This window comes from Durio zibethinus, chromosome 5 (genome assembly GCF_047325235.1).
Source record: "Durio zibethinus cultivar Kanyao isolate XHJ-2024 chromosome 5, ASM4732523v1, whole genome shotgun sequence".
NCBI lineage: Eukaryota > Viridiplantae > Streptophyta > Magnoliopsida > Malvales > Malvaceae > Durio > Durio zibethinus.
In genome coordinates this window covers 34,935,040-34,958,020 of record NC_143166.1, presented here as the reverse complement: position 1 = coordinate 34,958,020, position 22,981 = coordinate 34,935,040, and the positions used below count along the sequence as shown (strand labels likewise).

Below are 22,981 nucleotides of genomic sequence, written 5' to 3'. Positions count from 1 at the left end.
TTCGGCATGAATGCAGCAAAATCCTCATACGTAAAAAATCTGTCCTACGTTCAACAGGCTCTCACGAGGAACATTCAAAATCACACTATTCTCTCTACATATCTTCCTGAGAAATGCATATACATAATCAACGGCTATTTTCTTGAAAAAATTTGCATCCCCTCTTGCCCTCACCATTGTATTACCCAGAATGTGCACCACCCCAGCATCCCTACAGCTATTCAAAAATTCCAACTCATTACTCTCAGTCTGGCTTCTTACTTGGCCAGATGATCTGACTGGCACTATTGAATCCACATGTGACATTGCGGTATCAATATTGGAGGAAGTGATGTTGCCACTATGCTGGTCATACGAGCTGCTATATTCATCTGAATCTGAACACCCTTCCATCATTGACTCCAGCCCGATAAATAAGAAGAGGCTATCGAACAGCTTTTTCTCAAAATCATCATCTTTCTTACGAAGGTCTTTGTAGCCATACCTAGCAACGCAACGAAACATGCGTAAATTCTTCGGTCCAATCCGCTTTACAAGGAACCTTTCTTCTTCTGGAACAGTGTAGACAGGAAGGTACTTCACACAGACGAAAACAAGAACAGAATGGACGGCTGGTAGGTTGGTGATGAAATGGGAAAATATGCGGGGAACGCCATTTGCTAGCTCCGTGTACACTAGTCCAATTCCAGGAACCCGGACTAGTCCTAAACTAGGGCCAAGCCCAAGAATCCACGCCATTGAAACCTTACTGTGCATCTCAAACTCATATCGCTTCACTGTACCATAATGCCAAACATACATGATGAGCAAAAAGACTGCTGCAATTACAAGGGGAACCCATCCGCCTTGATCAACCTTGAAGAGTACAGCAGAAAAGTATGTGCCCTCTACAACCAAGGACAAGCTAGTGAAGAGAAAGACAAGAATCCAATGACAGCGCCACACCAAAATCATTATTAAAGTCATAAGTAAAGTGGTTACCAGCATGACTGTCGCCACAGCTGTCCCTGCGCAGTAACGTAATTATGATGCTATTCAGTGCAACTTGTTTCTTAGCTACAAGGTACAATTAATGATTGAAATGGTACCATGATCAGTTGAAGCAGGAACCCAAAGGGTACACAGTATATTTTTCAAAACAACAAATGATTCTACAAATTACAACACCCCCCCTCCCCCCAAAAAGAAAACTAGGCTTATTCGCAGACGCACATGAAGAAAATTTTCTACTCCAAATCTTGTATGACTTGAGACATATTTTGGAATGCAGTGTTTTCCATTGGACAAATTTTCACTACAATATAAGATGCATTAAGAAACTATGATAACATTAAGGATAAACTTACCATAAGCATTTGCAATTTGACTTTGGTTCTCGAATCCAGCAGTAACAGCAATGCAAAGGACCATAAGGATCCAATTAATATCAGGAACATATATCTGGTCAAGGAAATTCTTCGACGTATGTACAACCTTCACTCTTGGAAAACAACCCAGTGCAAGCGCTTGCTTGATAATTGAAAAGGTTGCTGATATGGTGGCCTGACTCGCAACTATAGCAGCAGCAGTAGCAATAACGAAAACAGGCCAATATATTTTATCTGCATGATAACAAACGATCAGAATCTGCAAATAGACACTTACCACATTAAATGGGACAACGAAGTACCAAGAGCATTTGAGAGAAGAAGCTTGCACTTATATAGAAGCCTAAAATGACATCATTACATATCAGAGAGGATTATAATGACAATAAAATAGATATAAGATCAAACCTGGGATAGAGCGATAAAATGCATCAACCACATGGTCCCCGTGATCCATGAGGTAGGCAGCTTGTCCAGAATACGCTAGGATAAGGCAAGGAAATACAACCACAGTAAAAGCAATCTGCACAGCTGAAACTGGAAAATGCGCTAGATCTGCAAAAAGCGCCTCAGTACCTGTAACGATCCATTAATCATCAAAATCACATCACCAGTTTCAGTGCAAGTTTAGTGAACTTTAAATTGATATTTAAAGAAAATAGTTGGGATATCAAAATTGACAATAAGTTTACCAGTGATACTAAGCATAATACCCCGAAGGGAGGTCCATGCAACTTTCCTTCCCCTCTTAAAATATCGGTATATGTATAGAGGTGAAAATGCTTTCAAAACACTGCTGTCATATTTCCAAATGTTAAATATGCCAATGCCTCCAATTACGAGAAACCAAAGAAGCACAATTGGGGCAAAGAGATAGCTAACTCTATCTGTACCATAGTGTTGCATGATAAATAAACATACTAATATCACAACAGCGACAACCACAACAACACCTGCATATTGGGAAAGAAAATAAGTACAGACCTTATAGAAAGGTGACCAAACGTTATAGAAAGAGTTCAAACATGAGCTGCAAAGAATAAATAATGTTTAAGGGAGAGTACAAAGATACCACTGCTCGCGTGTGGATTATCTACTTTGATGCCCCCAGCAGCTGAAAGAACTGCCAAAGATAGCAGGCATCACTTCAGTAAGAAGTAAAAGGAGTGTACTGATATTAGCATACCAACAATATATTACACAACTTCCATTAATAAGTAAATTGGTAAAGATTTAATACTGAGAAAAAAGCACTGGCAATAAATGATAAAGGCTCGGTCATTTCAAGCAGACAGTTAATGAAAGATGGAATGTATACTTTTTCTCAGCTTTATAGGTATGGTAGCCTCGCTGAGCAAGTCTTCCAAGTGTCAGGATTTAGCCATAGGTATAGATGCAAATGTTTCCAAGATTGATGGAAAACTGCAATTTTCAAGAATTTTGATTGGGAACAGTGAGGATGAGTTTAGAAGGTGTGTGCGCAATTTCACAGTTCTCTATGAACAACTTGCTCATGTCAAATGCATATGGTCTCCAAATATTTATCAGACATAAGTATAGGACTCCTTCATTACCTTTTTGCAATCTGCATTTATTAAACTATGAGCTATCCTTCGATTTTAAATACAATCCCATTTTACGAGCATAGCAGACAAGAGACTCCAAGTTCATTTTCACTCCACCAGAATGTCATATGTAAACCTCCGAAAAGCTCACCTATTCTAAGTACAAAGTTTTAAATATCAACCATGATGAAGACATTGACAGACTGAAGTTTTGAAATATATTTATTCCACCTATTCTTTAATTGGTACCACTAATAAGTAATAAATCAAGTGGATAAGTAGATTTTCAGCTAATGAGTGTGACCATTGGACAAGCCTATTTCAGAATTCAGGGTATAGGAAGATCTTAATATACTACCAATGAAGAATAATTGAACAGCTACAATAATAGGGAACAAAAATTCCATTGACTTTCTGATAAGAACAGGGTCACAAAATAAGCATACATTTCTCAAGTACCTGTATTATGTACATGCCATTTTTTTTTTCTAGTTACACTTGAGCATAAACAAACAGGAAGAAACTAACAAAGAGTGGTCAGGCAGCTTGATCCTTCTATCCAGTCTTTGGAATGCAAGCATGAAAACACACATACGCGCACGCGCGCACGTGTGTGTGTGTGTGTGTGTATATATATATATATATATATATATATATATATATACATATATATAAATAAGCAAAATACCTGATATTGCCGGAGTGAGTATTCCATCACCAATGACCATGCATGTACCAACAAGGACAAGAATGAGAAGCGCATTCTTCCTGGATACACGTCTCTCCAACCATCTCTTTGTTTTAGCAGCAAATGTTTTTTCATGAAACGTAGAACGACTATAAGTTGTTAGCTCCTCATCAGTCCTGTGTTGATTAGGGATGGTTTTTATATTTGCATGTCTACAAAGCAACGAATATAGAGCAAATGTTCCACCTGCATGACAAATTAGGATGATTTTGATTCCAATAGTGCCTCATAACCAGCAGAAAAAGACAATAATTATTCAAGCCTATGGTTCTGCACGCTGTGATGCATTGAGAAGCATTTTCTTTATCAAATTCACGAGTCTCAGATTAAATAAGTAACATAAGTAACCTCATGCATTAATATCAACTCACCTCGACCGTTGTCATTTGCCTTACACACAATAAACACATACTTGAGGAGCGGGATAAGAGTAAGTGAGTATATAATCAATGAAAGAGCTCCAACAACATCCTCTGGGTCTTGAATTTTATCAGGAAATGTATTGTAGAAAACATATAAGGGAGAAGTGCCCAAGTCACCATAAACCACTCCAAGACTTTGGAATGCAAGCTGAAGAAGCAGTAATGCGGAGGATTTCTATAGGAATTGAAACCGTATCAGAAACTACAACTGATCCAAATAAAATATATATATATATATATATATATAAAATATCATCAAAATCCATTTATTTAATGAAAATTGGGTTTCATACATGCTATACTGCATATATCTAATATCAGACAATCAGTCTGAGAGTACTATCAACAGATGCAATCCTGAAGCCATATTATACCTAATATCCAAAATGATGAAACAGAAGGCAGAGAAATATTTAAGGAACTCCATGCCTGTTGGAAATTTCAATTTGATTCAAAGAAAGGCTTTTAAATCAGTTACCCTAACAAGTCAATGTTTCATTAGCTTGAATCAACAGCTACTTTATTTCAATTAATTACAAAAGAAATAGTATATATAGAAAACTAAGGCATAAAGAGAGGAACTCAAAGTGGAAAATAACCTTCTCCCTATACATGTCTTTGAGCCTCCCGGCCTCCTCATCCATTGGTTGATCAAGCTTCTGATCCAAAACCCACATGCTTCCCTTGTTGTTGTCAATATCTTCATCAATCTCCGCTCTTGAAGTCATTTCCATGCTGAATCAATATAATCCTCTAGTTATCACTAAGTATTTAAAGCTTTCTCAGCATCCGCTGGATTGATGCCCACAGAAACTCAACTTCAAAAGCCTAAACCGTATCAATTTTAGTTTACAGGAAATGAGTCCTAAGTCTAACCCAGTTGTTGAAATCCATGCACAAGCCTACTGAGAATTGGAAACCAATAGCAAACTTCTGAAAATAAACTAAAACCAGAAATTATTAATCCCGATATATATAAACAGAAAAAAAAAAAGAAAAAGACATGCCAGAATTGAATATCTAAAGGAAAATTTGGAACATGGAACAAAGATGATCTCAAAAGTTGAAAATGAACCAGAACTACTATAACTTAAAAGCTCAGATTAAGTGCCTGAACTCTAAACCCCACTCTAAGGAAGCTGAAAATGAACCAAAAATTAAAGCTTCGAAACATCACTATGATGCCAACTTGCTCAATATTTACCAAAAATAAAGAAACACTTAGTAAAACCCTCACAACCAAATGAAGGATAGAGCAGCTCCAGGAATAGATTGGCTCATATACGTAATCAAGCCAAAAAAGAGAACATCAATGAATGATGTAAAAACAGACAAAGATTTTCGACATTCACCACTGCAAAAAGACTCCGAAAGGTGGAGTCAAGCCAAACATCAACCACGGGATCGTCCACCACTGAGAACAAACCAAACCCAAAGTAAAAATCTTTAACATAAATGCATACATACATACATACATACATACATCCTCCTTGAACCAAAACAAAGCACAACTGACTGAGATAAACAAAAACCCAAGTCGGTTTTGCCTTGAACAACTCTAACGCGGATACGAGGGATTCTGTTTCTTGAAGGTTGTCACTTGTCAGTTACATTTCTTTCTTGCTGCAAGACACATGTAGTTAACAATCAAAACTCCCCGCCAGCCCTTTTCAGGGAGAGATAGGACTTAAGGAGAGGAAGTAGTTAGTTTAGACTTTTGTTTTCGTTTTTTTTTTTACTATTATTCTACTCAACACGTTTGTTACTCTTAACACACTAAGATCTTTAACATGTTAAATAAAAAAAACACACAAAGATCTTTATAGATTAGTTAAAATTTTTTGTGGTGATTATGTTTTTATTTTTTAATGTTTATGGGAAGGTATTATAGTGGGACTGTAATACTACTAAAACTACTAGTATTTAATGAAAATAGAAGTTTTTTAGTTTCCAGGTGGAGCATTCTACCGACTGCATGCTTCAACTCCTTTTTTAACAATATATGATATAATGTCACATTCATGGAGTTTTCACCCTCTCATGTTTACATTATTTTTATTTTTATTTTCAATTATACGTGTTGGGGGAGGGAAAGGGTTAGGTCTGGGAGTTGGGACCTAGAATTGTAAGAAAATGGTGTTTTAATTTTGTACCTGAAAAAAAGGTTTTAAAGTGAAAGTATTAATTGCAATCATTTTGGCATAATTAATCTTTACTTTTTTGAAGGTATATTTACTATTTAGATGCTAATTTATATAAACATATATATGTGTGCTGTGTTAAAATCTTTTCAAGTTTCATATTTGAAATCATTAACTCTTTGTAAAGCCCATAAATACTAGTCATTTTATCACTTAATTCCTTTCCTTCGTATGTATAAAAAATATTTGTTATTCTTTGAAACATATGCTCAAATTAACTGTTGGTTTTGAAGGCATTCTATTTCTAGTAATGAAGCCCGACAGTAAAAGCAAGAAAAGCACTGCATTTGCAGGTAAAAAGAATCAGAATCTTAATTTTAATTGGGTAGCAGATCAAGTTTCACAATAAAAAGAATAGGAACATAAGAAAAAGAATAGCATTTGCATGTAATTGATGTAAACTCAGTGGCGGCTGATTTACCCAAAAAAAAAACAAAGGAAATGTCCTTTTTTATTCCTTATTACTGGTTCCAATGTCCAATCAAATGGAAAAAAAATTATGTCTTTTCAAGGAAAATTCTTCCAAACTATTCTGAAAGTGCCGGCTGCAGCTACTATCATGTCATAAATAGTCAGTCAGTCCACCGCCATCAAAATCCAAACCGTTGAGTACACAATTCAACCCAACCCAATCATACTTTCTTTGATTTCAAAATGAACAAAATTTACAAGGTGAAAGAAAAAAAAAATCATATATATGTATGCAGGCACGCTTACAAATGTCTTCATTTATAAAATAAAAGTATAAACCATAAAATGCTGCCTGCTTGAAGAATTAATAAAGAAAAATACTGGTAGTGGTTGTAGCATGCATATATATATATATATATTTGCAGTCATTTGTTGAAGATATATATTAAGATGGAGAAAGCGACCTATGCCATATATTAAAGATTATATCAGTTGACATTATATTATGATTGTTTTCCTTAATTATTAAACTATGGGAATTATTATGATTCTTTTTTCCTTCCTCGTTAAGCTATCATGATTTGACCTTAAATTTAACAAACTTAGATTTGTTGCTGCAATTTTTTGAATAATATATTTTTTATTGAGAATAAAAAAATAGATATAGTAATATATAAATACCGACATTATTATCACACAAAATAAAATTATTAAAATATAAATTTGAAATTCAGTTAAATTTATTTATATAATTTTATAAAAAAAAATATTTAGTAAGTTTGATATTTGAATTTTATATTTACATCCCTCTCTATTATCTTAGGCTACGACTTATTTTATACAAAAAAATTAAAATTTGATTTTATCTAAAATTTAAAACTTGACTTTTTTTTATTCTGATTAAAAAAAAGAAAAAGAAAAACATAATAGTAGGGTATTAGGAAAAAAAGAAAAAAGAGCAATCAAATTACTCGTACCAGCACTCAAATGCTCTATGTATTAGTTGTCTAATTAATCTCAATAGTATTTTCAACTGTGTAATTAACTTTTTTTTTTGGTCAGAACTGTATAATTAATTCAATCATGATCAGTTAGATTAGACAACCGCAATTTCACAATTATCATCATTATATAATAATTAAGTATTGTCAAGTAAGCAAAGAAGATCATGTTAGGCAGCAAGATTAAGGTAACGTCCGCGCATTACCCTTCTCTCTCTATATATTTTCATTTTCATATGCGTGGTTGTATTGGTGTTAGCTGGAAAACGACTGCCTAAACTCTAAACCTTCTCTTCCGGTGGTTCTGTTCTGTTCATCCCAAGAATATATAGTTCTCAGCCTGACTCTTATTTCTCTCCACAATTCATCACATAAAAATAAAGCTCTACCAGTTCATATGTTTAAATCATGGAGCAAAAAGCTGGACTCCTTTCAGTTGTCTTCTTAAATAATAATAGTTAGCATATTATTTCAAGCAAGCAATCTCTCTCTCTCTCTCTATATGTATATATATATATATATATATGTATGTATGTGTGAAGTTATTGTCTTATTAATGGTTCTTGCCCAAACAATTAGGCTCTTGTTCCATATATGGTCCCTTAGAAATTTGAAGTGATCATTAATATTGAAGCTTGAAACGCCCTTATATTGACAGAGTAGACTTAGATTTGTTGTCACCCTAGCTCTCAGCGCATGCAGAAAGTAATTAACAATAGAATTCAAGCAGCATGATGTGCTCAAAACATGAATTAATTATGTATTATGTATATCTATCTCACATTAGCAACACCTCATATAGCAAAACCTCCCCTTCCATACTATAAAGGTGTTTAAGAGGGGCCGGGGAAGTGGGAAGGATTGAATTGATGCATTATTTGTTGTTAATAATGTGATCTAATAAGGATTTGTCACGAAATATAAAAGACAAGAATAGATCTACCGGGCGTTGAAAATTGGGCAGCTCAATGTTTAGCAACCACATCATTTTAGGGCCCGTTGGGCAGTAACCTTTAAATGCCTGGTCCTTGGTCTTGGGTCAGTCAATTATCAGTCCCTGCAAAAGCTATCAGCCTATGCCCTATAAAATTAATTTGTCATTCCAAGTTAATGCTGCCAGCCCACGACAACCTTTTTCCTTGTCATCAGCGTTTGACATCCTTTTTCCTTGTCTTCACCGAACACCTATTTGAGTTTGGGAGTGTTTGTTTTTCTTTTCAGAGTTAGGTTGGAACCTGGAAGTCAACCAAGGAGAAAGAACGCAGACTAAGTGAAGATGGAGTCACCATTCAAAGCAGATATATTAAAAGGCAAGGTAGCTTTGGTGACAGGAGGAGGCTCAGGAATCGGCTACGAGATTTCATTGCAACTTGGGAAACATGGTGCCTCTGTTGCCATCATGGGACGACGCAAACATGTTCTTGACTCTGCTGTTGCTGCTCTTCATTCCCATGGCATCCCTGTAATTTTCCTTTTACTTCCTTGTATATCTACTCTATAGCCTCTTAGCGCGTCTTTATTATTACTTTTCTGTCCTGTTTGAAATGTGAACTCTGAAGATCATCCGTCAAGAGGGTTTCCCAAAATCTTTGGAATTGATGTAAGATTATGGGTGGAAAGCTTTTGTCATAGATAATATTGTTTCACGGGTTGAAAGAAAATTCTGTAAAGAAGGATCATGTTCTAATTTAATTTTATTCCAAAACGGTTGAACAAAATTTTCTTTTAGATTTACAGTAGTAAAAGAGAATTTTTCCTCTCTAGTTGTTAATTAGTATGATGATTATATAGTCTTAACGATCACTGTGCGGCTAGAGTTTTAGTGCTTGATTGTGTGGAGATGGGAATTAGGATTAGTTAAATTTTCTTATTGCAGGCTATTGGGCTTCATGGAGATGTTAGAAAGGAGGATGATGCAGCTAGAACTGTGGAATCAACCTTTAAGCATTTTGGCAGGCTTGACATCCTTGTGAATGCTGCAGCTGGCAATTTCCTTGTGCCTGCTGAGGATTTATCTCCCAATGGCTTTCGAACAGGTTGCACATAAATTGATAATTGCTGAAGGTCTTTCCTTAAATTTTCTAGTTGTTCTAGTCAAAACCTTGTACTGTTTCCAGAGTTCAATGTCTTATGGAATTATTGTCTATTTCTAATTTAAAGGCTCCTCTTTTGTTGGAGATGCTGACTTTCTAACGTCAGTCCTAGAATAAATAAAACTGAAGTGTGCAACAGTGTTCAAATAACATTAAAGCAAAACTATATTGTATTCAGATTTTATGTCTCCTTTTTTTTCCCCCTCCAAATAAGGCATTTAGAGGTAAATTAATTTGTTATTTTATTTTATTTTATCGGCTTTTGCAGTGATTGATATAGATACTATTGGCACTTTTAGAATGTGCCGTGAGGCACTTAAGTATCTTAAGAAAGGGGGACCTGGGAAGGACCCATCCACTGGTGGAGCAATAATAAACATAAGTGCAATATTACAATTTGGAGCGTCATGGTACCAAATTCATGCATCTGCTGCCAAAGTTAGTAAATTTGTTGGCAAGTTTGTTAAATCTTCACTTTTCATTCTTTTGAATGGGATTCAGTTTTCATTTGCTTTGTTTCCACCAGGCAGCTGTTGATAGTATTACCAGAAGCTTGGCATTGGAGTGGGGGGAAGATCATGACATTCGAGTCAATGGCATTGCACCAGGGGCTATTGAGGACACTGCTGGTGTTGTTAAACTTGCACCTGAGGAGATGATAAGCAAGGTTAAACAGAAACCTTTGTCAAAATTTGGGGAGAAATGGGATATTGCTATGGCTGCTCTCTATCTTGCATCTGAAGCAGGTTTGTAGTTTTTTTCTAGTTATTTAGTTCTATGACCATCATTCAACTACACCAGGTTTGAATTCCTGTATCTGAACCTGTTTACTTGAACTGTTTCTTTATGCAATCTTATCTGGCCTTAAATACCTTAGTTTCTCTTTTAGACCTATAAGCTTAACAGAAGCAGCGTTTGGCAAGCAGTTGATTTTTTGTAGGGAAAAGCGGTTTTCAGGGAATATTGGAAGTCAGTTTGTGATTATTGCCAATATTTATATTTGCTAATACTGTATTGGAGGCACTGATGACAAGGACAAATTTTGGTGCTTCTGGGATCTGAATTCAAATGTCATTGGGGAAAATTGGTAAATACAAAAAAGGAAGAATCATTTTCCTTGATGCAATGATTCTCAATGCCTTATGAAGTTCTGGCTAAAGATTTAGTATTCAGTCATGGGATGATCTGGATTTCTTGATAGATAGTTTATTTAAGTCTCACACCTTGGGGAACATTCTATTCTCTGAGTTCATCGCCATCCATTCCAGTAGTACTCTTCCATTTCCTCCATTCCCTTTATTTGTGCTCTAAGCTTAAATTACACAGGAAACCTCACCTTGAAATAACCTTTCCTATGATGGTAACTTTGTTTCTTAACTAATGATTGGTATGGACATTTCTTATATGTAGATTTGATGGGATATGCTAGTGAAGAAAACTAGTGGTGGAACAATGTTATTCCGTGCTGATTCTCTCTTGCTATTGGTAATAGGGTAATCAGTAATCAGTGGATGACACTTGATTTTGATGCTAATAAGTGCAATATCTTTTGTTTAATGGAATATGGCTTCATCATGTTTGTTATGGAATTTGTAGAAAGAAAAGAATTATTCCGTTATAGGTTTGATAGATCATTGAATGTGTTATTTGGAGCAAAGTTGAAATTTTCCTGGTGGTAGAACTCCACATGTAGAGAGTTGATAAACTAAGACTTAAAATTGCCCCACATTTCAATCAAGTGCCTGGAAGAAAATAGAAGTGGACCTACAAAGGATTGGCAGCAGAATCATGCTTGCTTGACAAATTTTCACTGAACCTAAGACAGGCTTTTTAAGGAAATTCTGAACACCTTATGCCTCATGTACGGTGATTGCTGGAGACAATGTTCTGAAAATGAGGAGCTAAGGTGTATCATGGATGGATTGTGGTTATGGCACTGGTTGCCGATGTCTGTTATGTAATAATAGTAAAGGGTTGAGAAGGGAGCATAAATCATCATGCTTTGTCAAGAAAAAGATAAATTAAGTGTTTGAAAATGTACTAGGCAAGGGTTTTACAATGAAATTTGGATGCAGTTCAGGTTGCTAAGATGGTTGTATCCTAATGTTCAGTCATAAGATTCCGGAATTTTGTTTTCATTTCCTTGTTTGTAAGTTTTTGTCATATTATTCAGCAAGAGTTAAGTTGAAGATTAACAGGAATGTTATCTTCTGAATGGCCTTTAGTAACTTGTTTAGAACCTTACATATTAGCTGCTTCTGCTTGCTTTATGGTCATTTATTCTTTTAATATTACTATTATTATTATTATGTTTATTCTGTTTGGACCTGGCAGTATGTTGCGTAAAACTCTAAACCTTTATGCTGATGTATTAAGGGCTACAAAAAAAAAAAAAAAAAAAAAAAAAAAAAACCTATAAACCTTTACAATACCATGTAAGACGAATTCATAACTTTGAAATGCTGGCAACTCTTCATTTTTTGCATCAACATTCTACACTTTTACCTTATCTGGTCATCTCAGTAGCCTATGTTTCCTTCCAGTTGTTTACTTACACAAAATATTGCATTTTTTAATGCTTAAAGGGAAATTTGTCAATGGAACAAATTTGGTTGTTGATGGAGGACAATGGCTGAGCAAACCCCGTTTTCTGTTGAAAGATGATGTGAAGCAACTGTCTAGAAGAGAGGAGATAAGGTCTAGGGTTGCACCAACTGGGTTACCAAAGAGCAAGTTGTGATAAATTTGTATGATGTTTTGGCCGCTGAAGCCATTCTATTCAGGTTGGATATAAGTTACTTTGAATAAATGTTTAATCTTGGTAAGAATTTGCTTTTATTTGCTGTGAAAACCCCGTGATAATAACACTTTTTATCCCTTTCTTTTGCAACTGTATGGACTAAATGCTTCAGCGATGGTTTGTCTTATCTAGAAAATTTAAAGAAAAGGTATATATATATATATATATATTGCTTTTTTTAAAATTATTTATTGAATGGTACTTAAAAGGAGAGGACTGGGATTAATTCTAATGAATAAATGGCTCTAACAACAGCATGAACTTATGTAATGAATTATGAAGGGTATCATCCGTGTTTGTAAAGTTATTACTTGTTAAATTTAAAATGAATCCCTGGGCAGGGCTGGAAGTGAACCAGAATCCCCAGTGAAAGGGTGATAAGAACACATGACGTAAATGTTTACTTGATTAAAAACATGTTACTCCGTCTCTCAGCCTTGCTTGAATACCTTATTCCAGGCATTCCTTTCAAAGGATGGCTGACAGCACACATTAAACAACTAATTAGGGAGACATGTATATATTTCTCTGACCAATGACTATGGAAATTCTAAATGTCTCTATGACGTTGGGCAGCTAAAAACAAACCACCTATCTGGTTTACACGACAGCAATCTCTTTTCTCACATCAATAGCTTCCTTTGCTTGAAACACACTACAACTAAACGAAGTTAGGAAGCAACTGCTCATTACATGATCAGGGAATCCTAGAATTTGGACCTACTCCTGGAATACATCAACAATTTTAAGAATATAGGCAATCCAACACCAAGTCTAAAACTCATTTCTCAATAACATAATAAACACAGGCGAAAGAACAATAGGATCTTTCAGTTACCGTAAAGTTTGCAGTCTAGTATACAAGTTTGTCATTCAACAACTGATGCTTAACAGTTAAGAAAACATAAAACAGAAATGGAAGGCAGTTACATACTAAAACTTCTATTGCCAAAGACTGAAAGGGAGGGAGGGGGGAGGGGGAAGTAGGAGGGGAACAAATACGTGAAGATTCCTAAAAACAGCATAGGATCCCACATACCCTTTTGAAAGATGTTTCCTCTCTAAATCATTTCACAAAATACAGTTTTTCCTTGTCCAATCAAGCATCCAAGTTCTCCATTTGAATGCTGGTCTTGAGAGGCACATACTCCCCAAGATACCCACCAAGATGATCATGCAATGCACTCTTATCGATTCCCTGATGATGATAACTCTTACAGACATAGTAAAATACACTCTGAACCAACAAGCCCACCAGATTCACAATCACCAAAACTCCAACCAAAAATCCCCCCACCGCAATTCTCCCAAAAACCCCGTAACTTTCTCCTCCATGTACCACCACCGTTCCAAAAATACCCCCAATCACAGCGCAAATTGCCAAATATCCAAAAACCAAAATGAAAGCCATCTTCACCCTCCTTTTCAACAACTCATAGCTCTTTTTCATTGCAGCAAGCCCGTAAACCGGTTCAAGCACCGACACCACACTAGCCAAATGCCATAGCGCCGTGATGTAAACATGAACACCCAAAAAGAGCACCAAAATCACCATAAATGCTAAGAAAGATAAAAGGGCATTCTGGGTATCAACGGCAATGACAAATAAGACGAAGAAAGCAATCAACAAGGCATTGTAAACAAACATCAAGAGAGAAACCCATCCGAAAGTTATAAAAAGGCGCTTAAAAACCTTGGGAATGGCTGAGATCGTGGAAGAGAAAGAGACTGGCTTTGATGTGTAGAGAGATGCAACTGTAAAGACAACTGCAGCAGTTGATAAAAGAGAGAAGGCAAAGAGGAAGATGAGGTAAAAGAATTGGAAGGTTAAGAGGAGGGTCCACTCATGACGGGTTTGGGCAGGGTCGGCTAATGGATGTGATTCGAGTTGAGTTAAGATTGGGTGTGTGAAAAGCGAGTGAGCTAAAATGGCAAAAGAGAGAGGAAAAATGAGAGCTAAGGTTATGAGACAGAAGGTTTTTGGGGATCTTTTTGGGATCGAAATTGATTCTCTGAGGATGTCTGGAATGGACAAGAACTGAAGCTCCTCCGGGGCTAGATCCATGATGTTCTCAAGAGTATAATTGGGAAGGTAAAAGTTGGGAATGGACGAATCTCAGGGAACTAAAAGAGGGGTTAGGAGATTTGGGGTGAGCTGAAGAAGAAGGCAGTGTAGAGATCGTCGGTAGAAAAGAAAGAGCAAGGAAAAAAGGGGATTTGCTACAATATCAGGTGGCAATTTGAGAGTAGTTTAGATATTTCAGACAACGTTTTTTTGTCTTATATATGAGACAAAGCGATACCTCGAGAGATATTTGTATAGAATAAAATATTAAAATTTTTCTTAAGAAAAATAATTACTTTTTTACGCTCGTTTACTGCCTTGGTACCTTATGATGGTAGACCCCCCTCCGCCATGGGACAAGTGACGATGAACCCCGTTGACCCTTGCCTTGAAGAGATCCCATACTGTAGAAAATGAAGGTGAACAAATGGAAATTGGAAACCACCAGGTGACGAGATTAGTCAAGGATCCTTGAAAGAAGCTTTTCTCCATGGTGATGATGCGAAATCGCTTTCGTTGGATGAAGCGTTGGGTGACATGGAATTGGTTATCCCGACCTCGATCAAATGTCTGATAGATCTGATTTGGGTCCGCCAGTGCATATTTCAGTTGGAGATTTTAAGAAAGCATGTGATAAATGGAGAAGACGTTTCGGGGAGTTTGATTCGTGAAATAGTAAATTTTAAGAAAAAATGGAAAAAATGTGATATTTGAAGGTTTTTTTTTTTTATTTTAAAAATATTTTGTGTTTAAATTCATTTGTTTGATTGAAAAAATTTATATATATTAAATTTTAAATAATTATTATATTTTTTTATATATATGATAATAATTTAAATAATTTAATTTTTAATTAGTTAAAAAATACTTTGAATAATTTTTTTAAAAAATTGAATGAGGTTATTTAAGATGTTTTTTGTCAAAAAAAACTTATAAAACTTTTTTTTAATTTTTTAGGAGATTATTCAAGACCTGTTATGTCAAAAATACTTTTCATAATTTTCTTTTATTTTTATAAGGATTATTCAAGAAGTTTTTTATAAGAAAATGCTTTGAATAATCTATTATAAAAAATTAAATAAGGTTATTCAATGCGTTTCTCTCTAAAAATATTTTCTATAATTTCGTCTAAATTTTATGACGGGATTATTCAAGATATTTTTATCTAAAAAAAGCCTTGAATAATCTTTCATAAAAAATTAAATGGGATTATTGAATGCATTTTTTTGTAAAAACATGCATTGAATAATTTCATTTAATTTTTTTAAAGTGGATTATTCAAGATGATTTTGATTAGAAAACGCATTGAATATTTCTATAAAAAATTTTGAATGAGGTTATTCAAGGCATTTCTAACAAATAATGACTTTAATAATCCTCTTCAATTTTTTTATTAGAAGATTATTTAAGACATTTTTGATAAAAATGACTTGAATAATCCCTTTTAATTTTTTTTTTGAGAATTTTCAAAGGGTTTTTACTTAGAAAACACCTTGAATAATCTAGTCCCTTTTATTTTGAGATTATTCAAGGTATTTTTGGCTAAAACCACCTTGAATAATCCCCTCTCATTTTTTTTAGATTATTTAAAGTATTTTTTCTTAGAAAACGCTTTGAATAATCTCTTATAAAAAATTGAATAGAATTACTTAAGGCGTTTCTGACAAGAAAACGTCTTAAAATAACTTAATTGTAGTCATTTCTATACATATTTTTCAAAATAGTAATGGTTATTTCATAATTTTTTAGTCAGGTTAAGTTTAGAAATAATATTACTTTCTCTTTCGGAATCTTAGAATACCACAGAAAGAGATGAGTTTTTGATTTTGACACTTTGAGTACTATAAAAAAATCTATCGATTTTTACCGAAATCAGATTATTTTGGACCAAATGTTAGAATCAAATACCCAACAATAAGATTTCAAAAAAAAATATGAATTTTTCCTAACCAAATACCCCATTACAGTGAAACCTATGAGTAAATCTTATGGTTTTAATTTTCTTTTTAATAGACTACAAGCTATTTGGAAACCTCAATAGGAGTTTTCACTTGTGGATTTGGGTAATAACTATTATTTGGTTAAAGTGAAAAAATCGAAGGATTATGTTCACATCTTAACTGAAGGACCATGACTACTTGGAGGCTACTACTTAACTGTCTAGAAATGAAAACCATTATTCAACCCTTAGGAAAAAAAAATCTCACCCGCTGTAGTTTGGATTCACTTACTAAGTTTGCCAGTGAAATTTTTTGATATAAAGATGTTGAAGGATATGGGGAATCTTATTGGTAATACTTTAAAGATTGATAGAAATACTAGAGATTTCGTGCGAAGTAAGTTTGCTAGTGTTTGTGTTCAAGTTTTTCTAAAACAACCATTACTTGGTGGTTTTGGGATTGGACCAAGATGGCAAAGAGTGGAATATGAATGCTTGGAAAATATTTGTTTTAAATGTGGTATATGTGGCCACCAAAAAAAGTCTACAAATTACCCAGCTTACAAGCTAACAGAGATACAGTCTTCACCTACTATTGAAATCGTGCCAACATTACTACACCAAAGAAGTTATCGAAATAGACAGAGAGAAAGACAGAAGAGGGCTCTCAATTTGGGCCCTAGATGGTTGCAAAAAGAAGAACAAGAAACTCTAATGGCAATAAGGGCCAGATTAGTAAACAGGGGCCTAAGAAGGGATCTAGATCCAGGTTTCAAATCTTGGAAGAAACTAGGGAAGAATTATCATTGTCTATGAAAGAAAATGTGAATATAAGAGGAAATGATTGTTGGGATTTACCTTAAATCTCATAATCTCACATTGAAAGTTATAAGAGTTTTGAGTTGTCTTGTATCCTACATCGAGAATTTAGTAAAGTTATAAGGGGTTTTACACTTATAAATAAGATGTTTTATTTTTGGTTTGGTAATCCAAGATAGTGAGATACCAAGAGAATAGCTAAGTGAGTAGGCTATTAAAATAGTGTAATTGAGTTTTTGGTTAAGTTTTGTGTAAAAAATTTTTGGAGACTTTTCTCATTCTAAAAGTCTCACAGTTGTAAAGATTTATTTGTTAGTGGATTAGGTTTGGAGTAGATCATTTTGAGTTGGGCCGAAACAAATATATTTGTGTGTTTTTATTCTTAATTTAAGCTTGCTATTTTATGTATGGGTGCTGTGTGTGCATATTAATTTCTTAACAAGTGATATCAAAATGTGATGATTACCTAACTAATGGTATCAGAACGAAGTTCGAGGTTTAAAGTTCGCGAGCCCAAGAGATCGAGAAGCAAGTGTTTTAAGATATGTAAAATAGGTATGTCTAGTATGCCCATGCCTAAGTTTGAGATTTTGTTATTTGATGGAAAGAGTAATTTTATGTTATGGTAAAATATAATTCTAGATCTGTTAGTAAAATAAAGGTTAAAAGACTGTTAGTACTATTAGATTGATGCTAGCCCTAGAGGTAAAGTATAGTGTGTTGACTAAAAGTACTCTGAAGAGTTTATGGGTTAAGCTTAAGGGTATTTATGCTTCGAAGTCATTGACTAACATATTATATTTGAAGATAGATCTGTATTCTCTAAAAATGAAAGAAGGTATGAGTAGGGGTGTAAATGATACATTAGTACTCGTAAGCTACTCGAATTCGACTCGATTAAAATTCGAATTCGATTCGATAATTATCGAGTCGAACTCGAGCTCGAGTAGCTCAACTTATCGAACGAGCCGAATTCGAGCATATTAATACCCGACTCGAATAGCTCGCGAGCCTAATCGAGCTTTTCTATTATATATTTATTTTTATTATTTTATTTATAAAATTATTTTTTTACCCTTAGCTTAAAAAACCCTAAAATTATATTTTTTTTTCTTTCCCTCTTCTCCTTCAGTCTTTCTCCCCATCTTTCTCACTCACCAAAAGACCCTTACGATGCCTTTTCTTATCGAATCCCACTCCATTATCTTCCAAGCTTGTTTCACCCTTTCGAAAGACCTTTCTCCTCTTTCTAAAAGGAAGCTCGTTCCACCCATTCGACGTTTGCAGTAGCTTGAACAGAACCTGATCTTGAACAGAACCCGATCCTTCAATGTAGCCCTGCTCATTCCACCCATTCGACGTTTGCAGTAGCTTGAACAGAACCCGATCTTGAACAGAACTCGATCTTGAACAGAACTTGATCCCTCAACGTAGCCCTTTCTTCTCTCTCTAAAAGGTAAGCTCGTTCCACCAATTCGACATTTGCAGTAGCTTGAACAGAACTCGATCTTGAACAAAACCCGATCTTGAACAGAACCCGATCCCTCAACGTAGCCCTTTCTCCATGACATACTTTTTGAGTGCCATTTTTTTATTAAATGTTTTTATGTTAGGCTTCCAATTCATGCTAAAAGGTGGTTTAAATAAGAATGTCTTAATTAAATACCCTTATGAATGCCTAAATTAAATACCCTTATGAATATTGTGGGGATGCAGATCGAGAACAACAATGAAAAGGGGTAAGTTGTTATAGCTATTTGTTAGTATTGATATTCTCAATTCTGATTTGTTTGTCAAACACTATCATATTATACTTTTATTTTTGTTGCAAACTTGTGAAAAGCAATATGTTCTTTGTGAAGTTGCATTTAAATACTGAATTTTGTAAACAAAAAATCTCTGTATTATTAGTAAGAAAGTAATTGAATTTGGGCCACTTCAAGACTTGCACAATATGTTTTATCAGTAGAAAAACTTTTGGATGGTTCATATTATTTAACAAAAAAAAAAAGGTCATTGGCTCTATTGTTTTTAGTCATAATCATAATTTGAGCTTCCATATAGTTCATCGCTAATTTATTAGGGACTGTTTAATGTGAATACTTTTCTTCTTTATGCATATTAGATTTGTTAGAATATAACCTGACACTTATTTCTAATGAGATTGAGTTAATGTTATATAAATACTAAATAGGCATATATAATTGTAAAAATTAATAAGAAATATTCATTTTAAGAAATTGATTTTAGAAATTGAAATTATTATCGAAGTAGGTAATCTTAAATTTATTAAAATTCATACAATATTAGTATATTTTCCCAAAGAATAAAATTTTATACTCTTCCAATAATTTGTTCTCGTAACTTGTTTAGCATGTTTCTGGCAATAGAATTTACCGCACATGTTTCTAACAACTTGTTTGCATTATTGTTTGATCCTAAAATTAAATTATTGTTTTGATTTGTCTTTTTTTTTTTGCTATAGGGAACTAAACATGTCATCAACCACACCGGATATCTCTTCTATACCAGTTCAGCCGACAATAAATTCTTTTACTAGTCGAATTGTGTCAGATAATGGTAATGATTCAATGAATGAAGCTTTAGATGTCATTAATGGTAACATAGATAAAACACCAGTCATTGATGCCAATGATAGAGAATGTGATAATGCTGACCCTGAAGAGTGTGAAGAAAGTAATGAAAAAAAGAGGTAAAAGACATCTGCTGTTTGGTTAGAGTTCAAAGAAGTCACTCTTTTTGATGGTTTCAAAAAAAAAGAGTGTGTCCATTGCAAGAAAAAGCTAGCAATAAATACAAGTAAAAGTACAACTCAATTTAAGAGGCATTTGATAACTTGTGTTAAGAGAAAAATTTTTTAGAATCAACAACAAATGATAAACTTTTAGCCAGTAAACATATGTGGTGATGTACAGATACTACCTGCTCTCACAGATGGCAAGTTTGATATGGTAAAGATGAGAGAAGTAGCTGCACATTGGATACTTATGCACGAGCATCCTTTTTCAATTATAGAAGAGGAAGATTTTAACATGATGCAAAAACGTGAGATGCCTGAATGGGAAAAGGTATCACGTAATACTATTAAAAAGGATTGCATGCAAGTTTATGAAGCAGAAAAGAAGAAATTAAAGGTATTGTTGAAGACTGTCAGCAAGATTAGTTTGACAATAAATTTATGAAAATCAAGTAATCAAAAGATTGAGTACATAGTTCTTACAGCACACTTTGTAGATTCTAATTGGAGATTGTAAAAGCGTGTTATTAGCTTTGTTCACATACCTCCTCCTCGTCGCGATGTTGAGATTACTGATTGTATTTTTAAGTGTCTAAAGGAATGGAGAATTGAAAACAAGGTGTTTACACTTTCTGTGGATAATGCTTCAAGCAATGATATGGCGATTAGAATTCTTAAAGACACTTTTTTAAGAAATAAGATGTTACTTTGTGAAAGAAAATTCGGTGTTGTGCACATATCTTAAATCTCATGGTTCAAGATGGCCTTTCTGAGATTAAGAATGTGATTGGTGATGTTCATGAAAGTGTCAATTTTATTAATCAAAATGAGGTAAGACTTAACTCATTTTTTGACATAGTACAACAGTTACAGTTACCTGATAGGAAACTCATTCTCGATTGTAAAACACGTTGGAATTCGACATTCGAGATGTTATCGATTGCAATCAAATTCAAAGAAGTGTTTTCGAGACTCAAAGAGCGAGAATCTCATTATGAATGTTGTCCAAGTCATGAAGATTGGGAAAATGTGGAGAAAGTTTGTGAGATTTTAGAAGTTTTTAATTCAACCACTAAAATCATCTCTGGAAGTGATTATCCAACTTCAAACCTGTTTCTGAATGAAGTTTATCGTGTGAAAGTGTTGTTGGATAAAAGGATGAATGATGAAAATGAATTTGTTCAAGCAATGGTTCGTAAGATGAAGAGTAAATTTGATAAGTATTAGGGAGAATGTAATTTGTTGATGTCTATAGCAACAATCTTGGATCCAAGGTACAAAATGAGGGTGATTGAGTTTTGCTTTCTTCGAATGTACCCTGATAGAGAAGCAAGAGAAAATATTGCTAAAGTTCGAGATGCCTTTTATGAGATTTATGATGAATATGCTCGTGAGTATCAATTTGGTAATGAGCATAGTGCTGAAACTCAAGTGCATGATAATGGTATTAGTGGTATGAATATAGAAGCTTCTTCTCTGGTTGGTTTGAATTTACAAATTATGTAAAATCAGTTGAAACTGCTCAACCACAACAATATGATTTAGATGTCTACCTAGCTGAGGGCTGTTTTATTTGTGAAGGAGATTCCACTAAGTTTCATGCTTTGAAATTGTGAAAAATGAGCACTTTGAAGTATCGTATTTTATCCAAGATGGCTCGGGATATACTTGATATTCCTATCACTACAGTGGCTTCAGAAGCTACTTTTAGTGTAAGAGGTAGAGTTATTGATACTTATCGTGCTTTTTTATCTCCTGACACAGTGCAAGCATTACTTTGTGAAGGAGCTTGGTGTCGGAATTTTATGGAGTGAAGAAGAAGAACAAAGTGAGTTTTTTTTTATTATTATTTTGTTATTAGGTGACTATCATTGCTTTAATCTAATTTTTAACTATTATTTTCCTTTACTTTATCTATGTAGAAAAAGAAAAAATCAATTGAGATTGCACTCAAAACCTCCTAAAGTGAGGATATCTAATGTCTTCTATACAGGTATGAAATATTATTATTAAATACTTTTAATTTGTCACAACATTACTAAAGAAAAATAGGTAGTAGCTAGTCTAGATTGAGCTTTTTGCATTATAATTTATGAACCATAGGTTAACTAATGATAGAAACTCATGTTAAGGTAATTGACAAGATACTGTTTATATTTTTTTGCTCTGATTATAAGACAACTGGCAAGATAAAATCCATGTTGATGCTAATGTTAAAAATTTAAAGTTATTGATCATTGTAATAATATTACAATCTTTTTCTTGCATGGGTACTTTTATCGTTATTCTTATTGTTAATTATAATTTCTTTGTTTTGTAATTATTCTTTTGTGTAGGTTTATTGAAAAGCAATATGAGCCCAATGTTCATTTGAAGACATAATATTGTGAAGGCAGCATATGTATTGTTGTTGGTTTGTTGTAACTTATTTGTGAACTTATTTGCTTGGATATTTAATATCTTTCAATTAGGATTTTAATTTCTAAGTTTCATTATGTCTTATATTTGTGTGTTGTATTTGAATCATTTAATGAGACTTTTATTTGCTTAAATTTGGTTGTTGTGTAAGTTATTATTATTATTATTGTTGTTGTTGTTATTGTTGTTGTTGTTGTTGTTATTGTTGTTGTTGTTGTTATCTTGAAAATATAATATTTATTAGGTTTGATAAAAATTAGTTGTAAAAGATCTCGAGCTCGAATAATCAAGTTTTTTTCGAGTATAAAAATTGAGCTTTTTTTTTATATATTAATCGAGCTTAATCGAACGAGCTCGAATAGCTCGATTTCGAT

General features: G+C 33.9%; 3 protein-coding genes across 3 annotated transcripts; 1 reads left to right on the top strand and 2 right to left on the bottom strand.

Annotated features, from left to right (window-relative positions):
• Window positions 1-16: 16 nt before the first annotated feature.
• On the bottom strand, window positions 17-6,358 carry LOC111283008 (potassium transporter 11-like). The gene is made up of 8 exons (XM_022871351.2): window positions 4,702-6,358; window positions 4,052-4,277; window positions 3,621-3,866; window positions 2,440-2,490; window positions 2,060-2,320; window positions 1,776-1,943; window positions 1,347-1,601; window positions 17-1,007 (listed from the first exon to the last, which is right to left on the bottom strand). Exons 1-8 carry the CDS (start codon window positions 4,834-4,836, stop codon window positions 25-27), a joined length of 2,325 nt encoding a protein of 774 aa, XP_022727086.2. The 5' UTR covers window positions 4,837-6,358; the 3' UTR covers window positions 17-24.
• Window positions 6,359-8,793: 2,435 nt separating this feature from the next.
• Window positions 8,794-12,698, top strand: LOC111283033 (peroxisomal 2,4-dienoyl-CoA reductase [(3E)-enoyl-CoA-producing]-like). The gene is made up of 5 exons (XM_022871387.2): window positions 8,794-9,177; window positions 9,592-9,751; window positions 10,077-10,246; window positions 10,335-10,554; window positions 12,394-12,698. Exons 1-5 carry the CDS (start codon window positions 8,992-8,994, stop codon window positions 12,546-12,548), a joined length of 891 nt encoding a protein of 296 aa, XP_022727122.1. The 5' UTR covers window positions 8,794-8,991; the 3' UTR covers window positions 12,549-12,698.
• A 683-nt stretch (window positions 12,699-13,381) lies between these two features.
• LOC111282986 (uncharacterized) lies at window positions 13,382-15,320 on the bottom strand. Its single transcript, XM_022871318.2, has one exon. The coding sequence runs from the start codon at window positions 14,671-14,673 to the stop codon at window positions 13,708-13,710; it is 966 nt and encodes a 321-aa protein (XP_022727053.1). The 5' UTR covers window positions 14,674-15,320; the 3' UTR covers window positions 13,382-13,707.
• Between the last annotated feature and the right edge of the window lie 7,661 nt (window positions 15,321-22,981).